The sequence below is a fragment of the Mustelus asterias genome, chromosome 18 (genome assembly GCF_964213995.1).
Source record: "Mustelus asterias chromosome 18, sMusAst1.hap1.1, whole genome shotgun sequence".
NCBI classification, from domain to species: Eukaryota; Metazoa; Chordata; class Chondrichthyes; order Carcharhiniformes; family Triakidae; genus Mustelus; species Mustelus asterias.
This window is the reverse complement of record NC_135818.1, coordinates 37,622,728-37,639,039: the sequence shown is the minus strand read 5'-3', so window position 1 is coordinate 37,639,039 and position 16,312 is coordinate 37,622,728. Positions and strand designations below refer to the sequence as shown.

Below are 16,312 nucleotides of genomic sequence, written 5' to 3'. Positions count from 1 at the left end.
CCAGGGGATGAGACGTCACACCCCCTCCACTCCTCCCACCTCCCTCCCGCCCCGACCAGAGGGTGACCTGGGTCAGAGAGCCGTTGCAGTCTCTGACCCCGCTCTTCGGAGGCTGCAGCGGCGACTTCAGACTTTTAGTTTGCAGGTCGGTAACAGCGCGGACGTGGATCGGGCCAGAAGACGATAAAGTGGGATTTGGCGGTAGAGTTGGGCGCGTGGTTCATTAAGTCGATTTAAATACATGCAAATGCATTTAAATCGTCGGGCCGCCCGATTTGGGTGCGCGCCGGACCCGCGCCCAAATCGGGTGTCGGTAAAGCCGTGATCTGCTCGGAATCGGGTGCAATTTCGGGCCTGAAAACGGGCGCGAAGCTTTGGTAAAATCAGGCCCATTGTTGTGGCTCTGGAGTCACATGTAGGCCAGACCAGGTAAGGACAGCAGATTTCCTTTCCTGAAGGACATTAGTGTGATTCTGAAATTGTTTCCTTGTTAAATAATTAAATCAAAGGTGAGTTTTCAACTAAATCTATACTTTTGTCACTGAGGCATTATTTTTTAAGGAAATTACAGATTGTTCTCATGAGATGCAAACCATTGGCTTATACTAAGAAAGTAAATGTACCTTGACAAGTAATATTTGTGTCCCAGTTATGATTTCTGCTCAGTTATGGATGGGTGAGTTTTCATTTCAGTTTAAAACTCAACTACTTTAATCAAAAATAGACTTGGACTATTTTAACTTCTGAACCTCTTTAAAATATTGCTGTTGTGTTTCCCACTAAATTGGCTGACCTACCCAGTCACTGATTTTTGAAGAACCAGTGCTAGTTTAAAACAGGAGCCCTTTGAAAGAGATGTTGCGTTTCTGTCAGACTACTTTTGTTCTCAAATCTATGAAGGAAGAATCCTCTGTGAAATGAGTCACAGCTAATCCACTGGGTTTTCAGAAGCCTCTCTGAAGGTTCTTTTGAAACATGAGAGAGCCAGGAGAGAACTCCTGTTCTCCAGCAGTGTCAGAGGATTTCCTAATGCTTTATCCACCAACTATGAAGAGAGGCTTTAGAGACCATCAAACCCAGAACCTGTCAATAAGAAATGGCAGCTGGAGCAGTGGTCAGCCAGGGTAACTCAACTCACCACCACACCTCGATTACCTGGCTAACTCGCTAACCCTTCCCTGACAACCCTGTTAATCCCTAACCCGACCTGACTGACTTCCCTAACTACTACTGCCCTGGCCACCTGATTATGCCCCAGTCCTACCTAACTATCCCCACGACTCAACTATCCCCCCCCGACCATTCGACCAGACCTGACTACCCAACTTCCCCCAGACCACATAATGATCCCCAACTGCACACAACAACAAGAGCAATTCTGGCCTGGGGGAGGGATGGCAGTGATCATTGCCCTCACTGGATTCAAGGAGACTGTTGCAGAGCTCGCTGGTGAGGTGCTGGGACGGTTACTGTGGTGATGCAGAGCTTGGCCTCTCGCAACAACCTAGTACAGATCTTAGCGATATCACTTCACTAAATGCTGCAATGCACACTGAGCGCAATGTATTCTGAATCAGTTTCAGCTCATCCACCAGAACTGTCTCTGTCAGGTACCAAGAAACAGTGAGCCAACCCAGCAGCTCTCTGAATCCCCGGAGCATGTCTGAGGGTGAGCGGAATAACTGTCAGGGTGCTCACCTACACCCTCCCCCAGTGCTCACCTACAGCCTCCCCCAGTGCTCACCCACACCCTCCCCCAGTGCTCACCCACACCCTCCCCCAGTGCTCACCCACACCCTCCCCCAGTGCTCACCTACACCCTCCCCCAGTGCTCACCTACACCCTCCCCCAGTGCTCACCTACACCCTCCCCCAGTGCTCACCTACACCCTCCCCCAGTGCTCACCTACACCCTCCCCCAGTGCTCACCCACACCCTCCCCCAGTGCTCACCCACACCCTCCCCCAGTGCTCACCTACACCCTCCCCCAGTGCTCACCCACACCCTCCACCAGTGCTCATCTACATCCTCCCCCAGTGCTCACCCACACACTCCACCAGTGCAGAGATACACACCCTCCACCAGTGCAAACACACATACCTCATTGGGATAAAGCTTTAGATTAAACTTTCTGGAGAATACTACTCAGACATACACCTGGAGCAGTCGGAGGCAGGGACCGCCCGGTCTCCGGCACTAGGAGGCCTGCTGGAGACCAGCCACCCACTCAATCTCACTCAGATGATGAGCCTCTGGAAGTGGCTGCCAGCTCACTGCTAGAGAGGCAGCAGAACCTCATGCAGAGCCTTGAGAGTCAGCAGACAAGAGCTCACAATGGAGGAGTCCATCTGCATTCTGTCTAATGTCGTTGCTCCAACATGTGAATGCCTGGAGGCCACTAGGGGAAGGTTAGCGATCACCGTGGAGGTGTTAGTCCAGCTGGATTTGTGCTTGGCCCTGCACTCCATGCCACACACTCTGGTGGGCACCATCAGGATGTAGGCCACATGGGGAAGAGGCACCTTGGTCTCCTTCCAGATTTCCCATCTCCTGCTGGAGTCATGCTGGGACCTTCTGGTACCCACAGGGAGGATGAGCGTCAGCTGGACACCTCGGGGGTCTCCATTCAGGACACTCCAAGAATGTGCAGCCGCTCAGAATCCCCTCTGCCAGTGCCCGCACCAACTCTGGCAGCGCAAACCACCGAGGGCGCTTCTGCCCCTGAGAAGGAAACCCTTATGGGTTCAGGCCCCTCCAGGGCTCAGGCCACCAGAGAATGTTCACCAAGATCATCACACACATCAGGATGTAGCAGTCAGCAGGCTGTCTTCACCTCTGCTGTTGATGTCAGGGCTGCATCAAGGTGTAATGGTAGGGTTAGGAAAGTTCAAAAGTTTTGATGTTACCTCAGGGTCACGCATGCTTTATCATTATGAATGAATTACACTTTTTGTAAACCATTCCATGGGTATGTGAATGTCATGTTCAGATGAAAGTATTTTGATTTGGATCTTTGCAATCCCCTTACCCTCAGGTTCACCTTTTCTTGCAATCCAGAGTGTCCCCTTTTAAAGTTAACATTCATGTGATGTCAACCTGAATGCAGCTTGTTACCAAACCTTTGCGTGTTGTCAGGGTGATGTGTGTAATTCTTTACTCAGATTGTATGATGGGTGAGTTTTCAACCCAGAGTCCTCAAGGGATAGCAATGGCTGATGAGGCTTATCAGATATGAGACTCTCTGTGCGCCTGGATTTCCTAACTGATCGTCTCCCAAATCAAGACATTAACTTTAAGATGAGAGCCTTACGTTGGTCCGCATTTCCTTCTCAGCAGTGTTTGCTTCATTACATGGTGCAGGAAGCATCTATCATTGACTCACATTGATGTTTTTCCTTGCTGGATTTTAAGTTGACAGAGTTGACTTATGACCACAGCTAAGATTTGACCCTACTGAGTTGTGACCTCATAAGGCCCAAGTGTGATTGCAGGACCAGTCCTCTTGGCGATGGTTCAGCTATTCTTTCAGAAGTCACAAAGTGACACAGAGGGCTAGAGGAGATATCTCCCAATGATTGGACAATGGGGTGGGGTGGGTGTGTGGGGGGCGGGGAGGTGAGGGGGGGGTGGTTTCTTACCAGAATTTTGCAATGAGTCAGTTCCGGTGATAAAAATGGAGTGAATCCTGCCAACAGCTCTGGTATAATTTCTGACCGAATCTGGAGCTTGATGTGCGGGTTAGGTTGATTGGCCAGGTTAAAAATTGCCCCTTAGAGTCCTGAGATGCGTAGGTTAGAGGGATTAGCAGGTAAATATGTGGGGGTAGGGCCTGGGTGGGATTGTGGTCGGTGCAGACTCGATGGGCCGAATGGCCTCCTTCTGCACTGTAGGGTTTCTATGAAATTAACCAAAGTTTTATGATCATGAGAGTCACAATGCACCCATGGTTCCTCCCTCTGATTCACCCACCTGAGCTCAACATAATCGCTGCAATAACTGGGGAGCTCCATATAAACAGCCTAGGGCCTTCCACCCAGAAGACCCTGGGGGTGTCCAGCCTATGTAAGACCACCCCTTCCTGTAAGTGACACACCTCCAGCCCCACACACTGATGAGGGCAGCATTGCAATACCCGTGCTGCCTGAAAACATGCCACGGCCCTTAAGACCAGGCCTCTCCAGGGGATGCCCGCCAAGGTCAGCTCAGGCAACAGGGCGTGGATGCCAGCAGACCTCCTCAACCTCAGCTACGGATCCTGGGGAAGCACCTAGACATAGTGGGGGGGGTGAGGAAGAGGAAGAAATGATAGGTACCTCACTGGCATGGGTGAAAGTAGGCACTGATGTGGAGGTCACCACTGGATATAGTTACAAATAATAAACCACCCTCTTCACTCACAGAGCTTGTCATTTCACGCACTAAGCTCAGCGAAGCCATGCTCACACCCAGTGCTTCGTTCCTGTGGAGTGTGAGAATGGCTGTGCTATGTTTCTCCCACACTGAAGACAAGATAAAGAAGCCCTGCTGCAGGCAACCCTGCCACCCTTGACCACCTTTCCCGGGATGTTGTTCATGGAAGGAGCAAACACCCCAACCTCCCACCCCACCCCATCCATCCAGAGAAGAGCAGTTCAATTTTGCATCTCTTCACCTGAGCAGGAGAGGCCACAGGGCTGTCGAGGTGCTGATTGGCAGCCCACCTCGGGTGTAAGATGAAGGTGAAAACCTGGCCACATACTCAGAGGGGCCTGCAGTGCCTGAGACTATTTATTCCGGTTTAATGAACTCCATGATGTGCCCGTTCACTGACAGGGCACATGCAGCTCTCTGTCAGGCAGGAGTCGGACATTTCGCTGTGGATGAGAGGAGCATCACTTTGGCCTCGCTGCAAGTCATCAGCCACCTCGTAAATGGGTACCCCTTGTCCCCGAGGAGCTATCCTTCCAGCTGCCGCTCTCTCTCAAACACAGTTAGGATTTGTGAGCAGCTCAAGATGTAACTTGGAAGCAGGCACACACTGCATGATGCGCATTGAGCAGTCGCAGTAGAGTTGGATGTTGAGGGAGTCGAATTTCTTTTGGTTCCCGAATGGCACTGGATGCTGCCGTGGTGGCTTAAGAGCAGCTTGGGTGCAGTCTATCAGACCTTGCACCTAGGGCTTCGCTCCCAGGTGGGCAAAGCCCATGGCCCTGGCGTCCTGGCTCACTTGGTCCCTGTTGAAGTTGATAAACATTTCAGCCCTGTCATGAAGGCATCTGTCACCTCCCTAATGTATTTGTGAGTGGAAGACAGGGAGATGCCACAGACTTCCTCTGTGCTGCCCTGGAATGAACTGCTGGCATCAAATTTCAGAGCAGCTATAACTTTAAGGGTCACAGACATTGGGTGTCCTCCAGGTCCATGCCAACTCATGCAGTATTTGGCAGAGGTGGTCCACTCTCCCCTAGGACAGATGCAGCCTTCTCTGACACTGAATCTCGGACATCTGAAGGTCGCAACACTGACGCTGGAAGATTTGTGGCTGGTACTGTCTCCCATATTGATTCTCCATGCGTGGTCCTACTCCCTGAGCAGCAGCAGGCTGCTGGTCCCAGCCACATGCAGCAGCACGTCATTGCCTCTGCTGCTGGTCAATCCCAATCAGTAGAAAGGCCAACTCAACAGGATCCATGATTCTGATGAATCATGCACTGAAAAAGAGTGAGAACACCACAGTGAGCACTGAGGAGTCCTAACAGAGCCCTGACCCTCATCATTCCATGCGTCTGTGACTTCCACCCCAGTGTTTTCCATTACATGTATGAATTTTTGCTCTCCCTCACACTACCCCCTCTGGACACTACAGCCACATCCCCACATAGCTTCCTCTGTAATCCAGCAGGATGAATAGCATTGAGCCTCCATTGTCTCCTGGCATCTGATCCACACGCACACATCTGCCCCCGCCCGACCCTGCACAGCTCTAAAGTGCATCAGAGAGAATGCATGATAACATGGTCTGCATTCTGACAGGGCATCTCAACGATGATATCAGTCATGATATTGAACAGGGTGAGTGGTGTCTGCTATCACTATCATACTTTGCTTGGGGGTTCTCCACGGTGCAAGCTTTGTACTGCTGAGGCTTGACTTGACAGACACTTCTACATTCTTGGGGCTTGGTGTTCCAAAGTGTTAACTTTTGTCTCCAGACTGAGCAATTAGATCTAGCTCTGGCTATTAAACTGGCATGCTGGACTTCTCAAGGAATCGTCAGTTAGTCTTGGGAGGTGACGGCCTAGTATTATCGCTGGATTATTAATCCAGAAACTCAGCTAATGTTCCGGGATCTGGGTTCGAATCCACCGTGGCAGCTGATGGAATTTGAATTCAATAAAAAATATCTGAAATTAAGAATCTACTGATGACCATGGAACCATTGTTGATTGTCAGGAAAAACCCATCTGGTTCACTAACGTCCTTTAGGGAAGGAAATCTGCTGTCCTTACCTGGTCTGGCCTACATGCGACTCCAGAGCCACAGCAATGTGGTTGACTCTCAACTGCCCTCTGAAATGGCCTAGCAAGCCACTCAGTTGCACCAATCACTACAAAATCAATAAAAAGGAATGAAACTGGATGGACCATTTGGCATCACCCTAGGCACCGGAAAAGACAATGGCAAAACAAGCAACCCTGTCGACCTTGCAAAGTCCTCCTTACTAACATCTGGGGGCTAGTGCCAAAATTGGGAGAGCTGTCTCACAGACTAATCAAGCAACAGCCTGATACAGTCATTCTTACGGAATCATGCCTTGCAGATAACGCCTCAGATACCACCATTATCATTCTTGGATATGTCCTGTCCCACCGGCAGGAAGTGGAGGTGACGGCACAGTGATATGCAGTCAGGAAGGAGGGAGTGCCCTGGGAGTCCTTAACATCGACTCCGAACCCCATGAAGTCTCATGGCTTCAGGTTAAACATGGGCAAGGAAACCTCTTACTGGTTACCACATAACGTCCTCCTATGGCTGATGAATCAGTATTCCTCCATGTTGAACAACACTTGGAGGAAGCACTGAGGGTGGCAAGGATGCAAAATGTACTCTGGGTGGGAGATTTCAATGTCCACCACCAAGAGTGGCTCGGCAGCAGCACTACTGATCGAGCTGGTCGGGTCCTGATGGATACAACTGCTGGACTGGGTCTGCAGCAGGTGAAGGAACCAACAAGAGGAAATAACATACTTGACTTCATCCTTACTAATCTGCCACTGCAGATGCATCTGTCAATAACAGTATCGGTAAGAGTGACCACTACACAGTCCTTATGGAGATGAAGTCCCATCTTCACATTGAGAATAACCTCCATCGTGTTGTGTGGCACTATCACTGTGCTAAATGGGACAGACTTCGAACCAATCTAGCAACTCAAGACTGGGCATCCATGAGGCGCTGTGGGCCATTAACAGCAGCGGAACTGTACTCCAGCACAATCTGTACCTCATGGCCCGGCATATCCCCCACTCAACCATTACCATCAAGCCAGCGGCTCAACCTTGGTTCAATGGAGAGTGCAGGCGGGCATGCCAAGAGCAGCACCAGGCATACCTAAAAATGAGGTATCAGCCTGGTGAAGTTACCAAACAGGACTACTTGCATGTCAAACGATATGAACAGCGGGTGATGGAACTAAGCAATCCGACTACCAACGGATCAGATCCAAGCTCTGCAGAGTCCTGCCACATCAAGTTGTGAATGGCGGTGGACAATTAAGTAACTCACTGGAGGAGGAAGCTCCACAAATATCCCCGTCCTTAATGATGGAGGAGCCCAGCACATCAGTGCAAAAGACAAGGCTGAAGCATTCTTAGCAATCTTCAGCCAGAAGTGCCGAGTGGATGATCCATCTCGGCCTCCTGCAGTGATCCCCAACATCTCAGATGCCAGCCTCCAGCCAATTCAATTTGCTCCACGTGATATCAAGAAGTGGTTGGAGACACTGGATACAGCAAAGGCAAAGGGTCCTGACAACAATAGTACTGAAGACTTGTGCTCCAGAACTTGCCGGACCCGTAGCCAAGCTCTTCCAGTACAGTTACTGGCATCTAACTGACAATGTGGAAAATTGCCCAGGTATGTCCTGTACACAAAAATCCAATCTGGCCAATTACTGCACAATCAGTCTACTCTCGATCATCAGTAAAGTGAAGGAAGGGGTCATCAACAGCGCTATCAAGCAACACTTGCTCAGCAATAACCTGCTCAGTGACGCCCAGTTTGGGTTTCGCCAGGGTCACTCAGCTCCTGATCTAATTACAGCCTTGATTCAAACATAGACAAAAGAGCTGAATTCCAGAGGTAAGGTGAGAGTGACAGCCGTTGACATCAAGGATGCATTCGACCGAGTGTGGCATCAAGGAACGCAAGCAAAACTGGAATCAATGGGTATCAGAGGGCAAACTCTCCGCTGGTTGGAGTCATACCTGGTACATAGGAAGATGGTTGTGGAGGGTCAGTCATCTCAGCTCCAGGACATCTCTGCAGGAGTCCCTCAGGGTAGTGTCCTAGACCCAACAATCTTCAGCTGCTTCATCAATGACCTTCCCTCCGTCATAAGATCAAAAGTGGGGATGTTCACTGATTATTGCACAATGTTCAGCACCATTCGCAACTCCTCAGATACTGAAGCAGTCCATGTTCAAATGCAACAAGATCTGTACAATATCCAGGCTTGGGCTGACAAGTGGCAAGTAACATTTGCGCTACACAAATGCCAGGCAATGACCATCACCAATAAGAGACACTCTCACCACTGCCCCTTGACATTCAATTGTTGTTACTATCACTGAATCCCACACTGTCAATATCCTTGGGGTTACCATTGACCAGAAACTCAATTGGACTGACCACATAAACACAGTGGCTATAAGAGCAGGTCAGAAGCTAGGAATACTGCAGCGAATAACTCACCTCTTGACTCCCTAAAGCCTAACACCATCTACAAGGCACAAGTCAGGTGTGTGATGGAATACTCCCCACTTGCCTGGATGGGTGCAGTTCCAACAACACTCAAGAAGATTAGCACCATTCAGGACAAAGCAGCCCACTTGATTGGCAGCACATCTACAATCATCCACTCCCTCCAACACCAACTCTCAGTAGCAGCAGTGTGTACTAACAACAAGATGTACTGCAGCAATTCATCAAAGATCCTTCGACAGCATCTTCCAAACACACAAAGGATAAGGACAGCAGATACATGGGAACACCACCACCTGCAAATTCCCCTCCAAGACACCCACTATCCTGACTTGGAAATATATTGCCATTCCTTCACCGGGTCAAAATCCTAGAATTCCCTTCCTAACAGCATTGTGGGTCAACACACAGCACGTGAACTGCAGCGTTTCAAGAAGGCCACTGACTTCTCAAAGTCAACTAGGAATGGGCAATAAATGCTGGCCAGCCAGCAACGCCCATGTCCCATGAATGAATAAAAAAAATAGTTACTCTGGCAACAACATTCACTTGATGAGACACAGCTGAATTTTGAAAGGTATACAGTTCGCTTTTCAAGTAGTTCCTTGAGGGCAGCCTCACTCTTCCTGGTCTTTAATGCTGTTCAGTGAAACAGACTTGTTTAAGAATAATGTACACATTTTTCTGCTCTGCCTGACAACCAGAGTTTGCAGAGAAATGGATTTAAACTTCCTGTCCTGTAATCCCTTCTGGCCATTGACAAAGTGAAGGTTTTAGGTTTCACTGCATTCGCACTTGCCCAAGTCTTTATGCCTCATGAGGCAGGGTAAGGTAGCTCCCTATCATTGATACCCCCACACTGCCCTTGCAGCTTAGCACCTGCCAAAGCTGGACCAAGGACTTCATTGTCACCCCCAGTATTGCCCCTCTGTTGTAGCCTCCTCCCACCCAGTTTACTACTCCCACAAGGAAGGCACCCACGCAGCTACTGTTTGAACACTAACCCAGCATGGAGGAATCGGGAAATGATGCTTTCTTGGCAGGCAGCATATTCTCTTGGAGCAAGGGGGGACCCAATATGAAGGGAAGGTAAGGTCTGCAGTCCCAACCCCTCTAGTGTTCATGCGAGCCATCCCTAATGTGCCATACTAACAAGCCCCCACCCCATATTCCGCAGTCTACGTGCATCCTCCTCTAGTAGTACATGCACTATCACCAAGGCTCCCATGTTTGTCTGCGTTTCATGTCGTCTTGTCGGGATCCAGCCTTCCTCCCCACGGTCTTCTCTCTGCCTTTCCTTGTCCATGCTCTTTATCTACCCCCTTGCCCCTTTGTCTGCCATTTTGAGCCCTTGCCTCCCCACCATTCCTTGCACAACACTCCTTACACATTGCACTTCTGGAGTTTGGATTGAGGACAGGAACCCGTCTGCTCTGGCAGAATGGTATGCAGCGCATCAGGAGCAGTGTAGCACTATAGAAGGTAGGCTTTGTTGCACTCACCTCAAACTCTCTGGCGAACTGAGGGTCGCCTTGTGGATGCCACTGTTTATCAATTGGATTTCAGGCTGATGTAATTTCGCGCATGATGCAACAATAAAAAGGCCAACAGGATTCCGGCAGGCAGCTGTTTTAATGAGCATTCATGAGGTACAATTAATGCAAATAGCATTCACACCACCAGCCAGTGTAAAGACTAACCCACCATTGGGAGAATTGCAGTGCAATTTTAGGCTGGCAGGTTTCTGACTTTTTGGTTTCTGTAGATTCTCCGCATTTGCCCGCCACCAAACCAGCAGTGGGCGGGATGGGAGAATTCCGCCCATAGTCAATGATCATTGATGTACAATAGGAGGTATTTCAGTAACAGTCAATCAGTTTCAATTTCATGGTCAACAGCCATCGATATACAATAGGAAGGTAGATGGTGATCTTTCACACGTAACGTGTGGATAACTTGTTTTGTCACTTTCTATTGTTTCATCGAAAACCTGGAGACATTGGGTGGGATTTTCTGCCCCCCCCACCCCCGATGGCATTTTATGGGCAGTTTGTCATTGGCCACTGACGGGATCATCTAGTCCTGCCAATGCCTACAGCACTTTGCGTGGCTCGCCTGACCCTATGCCGGGAAACCCGCCGTGTACGGTGGCCTTCAGGACTGGAAGAACCCGCCGGTAGGAAGGGCTGGAAGATCCCACCAATAGAATCCAGAAATCCATTGACTCTGCGTTGTAGATCAAACTTCAAACAATGGCAAGCATGAATTCCACAAACGAGTGTCATTTGGGCATTTCCATTCAAAAGGCGGAGACCTCCTCCCACTCTAGAAGGAGAAAACAGTAAAATGGGGAAATAAGAATACTGGTCCAAATAGTTATTTCCTTCTGGGCCCAGTATGATTCAATTTGGAATTGTAGGGAACCTGGTAGTCTATATTGAAGCTGCATGACCAGCCCTCTTGGCCAATAACAGTTCATCAATGTCCATTTTTAAATAAATAAAGGCACTTCCGGAAGCTTCCATACAAGCACAGTCCATGTTTAAACTTATGAATATGGCAAGCATTTTATTGGGCATGACAAGGCTCTTTATGTCTTAATTTTATTCGTATTAAAAATGTTAATTGCTCAGATTGGAGTGCACAAGTTATAACAAACGTTTCTGTCATAATATGCTATACAATAGGCCAACATTAATTTGGACATTCTTGTTGATGGGTTTACTGCACAAAAGAAATAATCTTTCTGCTACTACTGTGTTGTTGCTGTTAGAACTCACACAAATGGTTAACATTGTACACATCAGATTTTTAAATTAACATACATACTTTACATTCACTGCCAGATTTTAGTGATCAAATTACTTTAATATTGTTCCTGGAACCTTTTTGTTTAATGGAGGAAATGAGCGCCCTAAAACTTAATGAATTAATGATCCCTGCATTTGCATCTAAATTTGAATCAAATAATAGTTATGATAATTCCACACTTCTATGCAAAATATGTGACTTGAATCTGATATTATATAGCAATAAATGTTCAGGCCAACATGGGCAACCCGTATTGCTGACTGAAAATCCCAGTTGACATGGGAACAGGGCATTATAAGCTTCCTTACATGAAAATAATTGGCCTAATTTGCTGTCTATTGCTTGCCAGGATCGTGGCAGCCGACTGGCAAGGAGGCTATTGGCATTAAAATTGTGTGCCTCCCTCCAATCCCCACTACGTCACTCTAACAATTCTTGAATCTTATTTGTTGACGAACTTTTCTGTTCACACACGTCATTAACTCTCTGTAGAGTGTGATGTCAGTGTCCCTTTAAGAAAGGTTCAGTGGTTTCTTAGCTCACAACTTCAGTGATGTCATTGTTGCCGACTTGACTAGCATTGTCCTTTTATTGCTTCTTAAGTGGCTTAAATGGGGTTGTCTGTGTTTACTCTGGGATTAGTTTTACGATCCTGCATTGTTAGGAGAAAAGATCATGTGTTTTTGGATAGTTTCTTTCTTTCCAGTGAGTGTAAGATTTCAATTTTGCGAGTTCTGAGGCTGCAGTTTAGTTTTTAGTTTTAGCAGGGGCATCAAGCAAGAAAGAAGCTGAAGTCTCTGTCTCTCTGTTCTATTTGGAAATTCTGCTTCTTATCTCAGGGCAGCATTTTGCCTTCCGGAAGGAAAGTGCAGCCTTCGAAAAGACTCAACTCCAGTCAAGTGAGGTTTAATCTACGCTGTATTAAACCTGTTAAAAGGGTTTTGTCTGTGAAAGGTTTTGGTTTGTTGGAACAACTTAAATAATCAATTAAGGGTTAATACATTATTGTGGTTGTTTTCTTTCTTTTTTGTTTGTAATTGATAAAAGGTATTACTAATTTTCTTTCTATACATGTAACTATATTCTTAAATAAACTTTGTTAAAAGCTCACTGGTGGGTTGTTGAATCATACCTGAAGTGAAACATATCATGCTCATCCTAGCCAAATTCAAGATATAAAACTTATGGTTCGGGCAGTCTCCATAAAGTACTTTGGAGTTTCTAACCTGACCCATAAAAAAAAGGACACCATTTTGGAAAAGATACTCTATTCGAGGAAATCTCCATTTGGCCAGTCAAGGGTAAGTTTTATGGGTGTTTGAATAAAATATGAGTCATTGAGTTTTACCTATTGCATTTCTCGAGGCTGTTAAATGTTAGTTAACTACAATTTTGGTAAATGTACGATATTTCATGTTATTTTCTAGACTTACAAGGAATACATCATCTTGCTTTATCCAGCATTTCACTTAACTTTGACGAATGCAAATCTCTTTCCCATTGCAGGCATATCATTTGGCTGTTGAGGATCTAACTTCAGCAATAAACATTGATGATACCTGCATCTTGAGTTATTTTAACAGAGCTGTCTGTTATCAGCAAGCAAATGATCTTCAAAAGGTACAATTAGTAAAAAAAAGGGAATTTTCTGAGAGTGAAAGAAATGTAAGTTAAAGAGGCCATTATTGCAAGGAGTGAGAAGATCTATAGACTTTGAATTTCCAGAGCCATTTTGTCATGAAATAAAGCCAAAAATTCAAACTGACAAATATGCTGACAATTACATACAATTATGATATGATTTACATTCCGTTGGTCTAACCACAGCTCCTTTGACCTGGAATGTCAAATGTTTTCTTATAAAGCACCTACATTATACACTGAGTTGTAATCTCCAAAATAGGAGGGCTGGGGTCAGGTCAGAGATTAACATTTTAGACACCTTAAACCTGATCACAATCTGTCCAAAATTGAAATATTTTAATAAGGCAAGATTCCTTTGATTTGACCTGTTTTATAGGTCAGGCCGAGACAGAAACTTGCATGAAAGCCCTACAGGACGGTGTCGAATACTATTACCATTGAGGTACTGAGAGTATTGGATGGTGGAGGGAACAGCCGCAGTCAAAGAGGGAAATTGTACTCGTTATGGGGGCAAGTAGAGGGTGAGGATCTGGTACAGAAAGGTCTTAAGGGATGGATTGGGGAGTGAACAACGCATCAAGGTTGTTAATGGGAGGGTTCAAGGTCAGAGTGACATTGGGACAGCCATGGATGTAGGCAGAAGGGGGAGAAATGGCATGTGCAGGAATCTAGTAATATGATCCAGAATAACAGTGAGGTTCAAGGGTAACAGAAGAGGAATGGTTAAGTTGAGTGTGACAAGAGTGATGTGGAAAAGCATGAGTGTGACAGAGGAGGGTAGAAGGTCGAGAATCATGTTTTGAAAGTCACATGCACCATTATTTTAATGGCTCTTTTCAAGCACAGCTTTTCTGAATATAAGATCATAATAATTGTTGTCATGATCTCGGCCATGTCATGGGTTGGGGAGCACATGATGAGAATCAATGGCCAGCATCATAGTGAGCCCTATGGGACAGCACTTGTGTAAGAGGTACAAAATCTCCTGCACGGTGACACTTGCTCTGTAGCAGCACTGGGAGAGAAGGTACGGTCACCGAACAGGACTACCTGATAGGTGGCAGATTGGTGGCTAGAGAGGATGGCAGCTGCGTCCCAGTACCATATACGATCCAGTTAATGGAACATTACAAAAGGGGTGAGAAATCAGAACAGGAGACTGAGGAATCCATGCACTTTGAGGAAATCTAACACTCCTCTGATTCTTTGGACCGTCAGCCAGAAGCACCATTTGCTAGCTGGGTCCAAGCAAGGACAGCTTCCCCCACAGAGATGCAAGTAGTGTGCAGTCATAGGGAGGGCCCCGACAGGTCCCTACACAAGACTGACCATTACAATTCTCACAGCCACATAGCTAGGGGAGTGAGCAGCCTGCTTCCACCTCATTCAAGGCAACAAGGAGAGCGCTATATAGGAATGCCCAAGAGCTAAAGACACCATGTAGGTTACAGCACTAGATGGGTTACAGTGGTGTTTAGATGAATTACTTTGTGTAACGTAATATAACTGACATTTGTAAAGTGAAACAGAACCCTTTATCTGTGCAAAATCTTAAATGTTTCCAATATATTTACAGAATATTGGACTTTCCAAGCAGTTAAAAGTCTTTTAATGTCTCACCCATCACCTAGCCACTGCATCCAGTTGGCTATCATCAATCCTCATACATATTTTCTCACTGGATGCTTCCAATGCCCTTTCCTTCGTGTCTCAAGCACTTTCTTCAGCTTTTGCACTCATGGATGTTTCCCAACATATGAAGTGCCATGGCATAAGAACATTTCTGGTAACTATATGTGTCCTGATTCTTCCCGCCCTTGGCCATGTATATGTGGAGAACAAGGCATTTTAAGCTGCAGTTGCTGCTGCATCGATGCCTGTATACACTGAAGGTGCTGCACCATGCTCAGAATGATGATTTGTAATGGGGGGTGGGGGGCGGCGGGGTGGGGGGGGGGGAGGGGGGAGGGGGGAGGGGGGTGGCAGAACCACAAAAAGACCACATGAAAATGCCATGGGGTCAGGAAAGCAGAGGAAAATTGTATTTGCAACAAAAAAAATCTAAGTTCAGCATTTCATAACTCAATTTGCACCTCCGCTGGCGGTGAAAATCCAGCCCATGTATTTCCCATCATGAACTCCACTCAGTCACTTCTGTAAATAGCCAGGTCTACTTTCTTCTCAGTTTAAAAGATTTTGAAAAAAACTTTTGGACTATGGTTTTTTGCAATTAAAGTGGCATATAACCTAAGGGTTTTGTTTCTATGTAAATGCAAATCCTGTAATTGCAATTTACAGTTTGTTTTAGGGAAGTGATACATGTACTTTTTCTTACTTTTCAGACAGGCATGTTTGGCAGACAGCTGTACAGCCTCTGTATGAAATATTACAGTAACTGACTGTTATTACCTCATAATTTTTAAAAATTCTATTTAAAAGGCACAGGTTTTATTCTGCTATAGAGATCTGGGCCGGTTGTCTCCAAAAGAAAACTAAGATTTGATTTGATTTATTATTGTCACATGTATTAACATACAGTAAAAGTATTGTTTCTTGCGCACTATACAGCCAAAAGATACCGTTCATAGAGAAGGAAAAGAGAAAGTGCAGAATGTAGTGTTACAGTCATAGCTAGGGTGTAGAGAAAGATCAACTTAATGCATGGTAAGTCCATTCAAAAGTCTGACAGCAGCAGGAAAGAAGCTGTTCTTGAGTCGGTTGGTACATGACTTCAGACTTTTGTATCTTTTTCCCGACGGAAGAAGGTGGAAGAGAGAATGTCTAGAGTGCGTGTGGTCCTTAATTATGCTGGCTGCTTTTCCGAGGCAGCGGGAAGTATAGACAGAGTCAATGGATGGGAGACTGGTTTGTGTGGTGGATTGGGCTACATTCACGAC

General features: G+C 46.6%; 1 protein-coding gene across 1 annotated transcript in view; it reads left to right on the top strand.

The window, feature by feature from the left end:
- ttc6 (tetratricopeptide repeat domain 6) overlaps positions 1-16,312 on the top strand; it is a 217,118-nt gene that overhangs the window by 117,571 nt on the left and 83,235 nt on the right. The window contains exon 22 of the mRNA XM_078233109.1: positions 13,278-13,391. Within this exon, the coding sequence (XP_078089235.1) occupies positions 13,278-13,391 (114 nt within the window). The remainder of the gene's footprint in view (positions 1-13,277; positions 13,392-16,312) is intronic.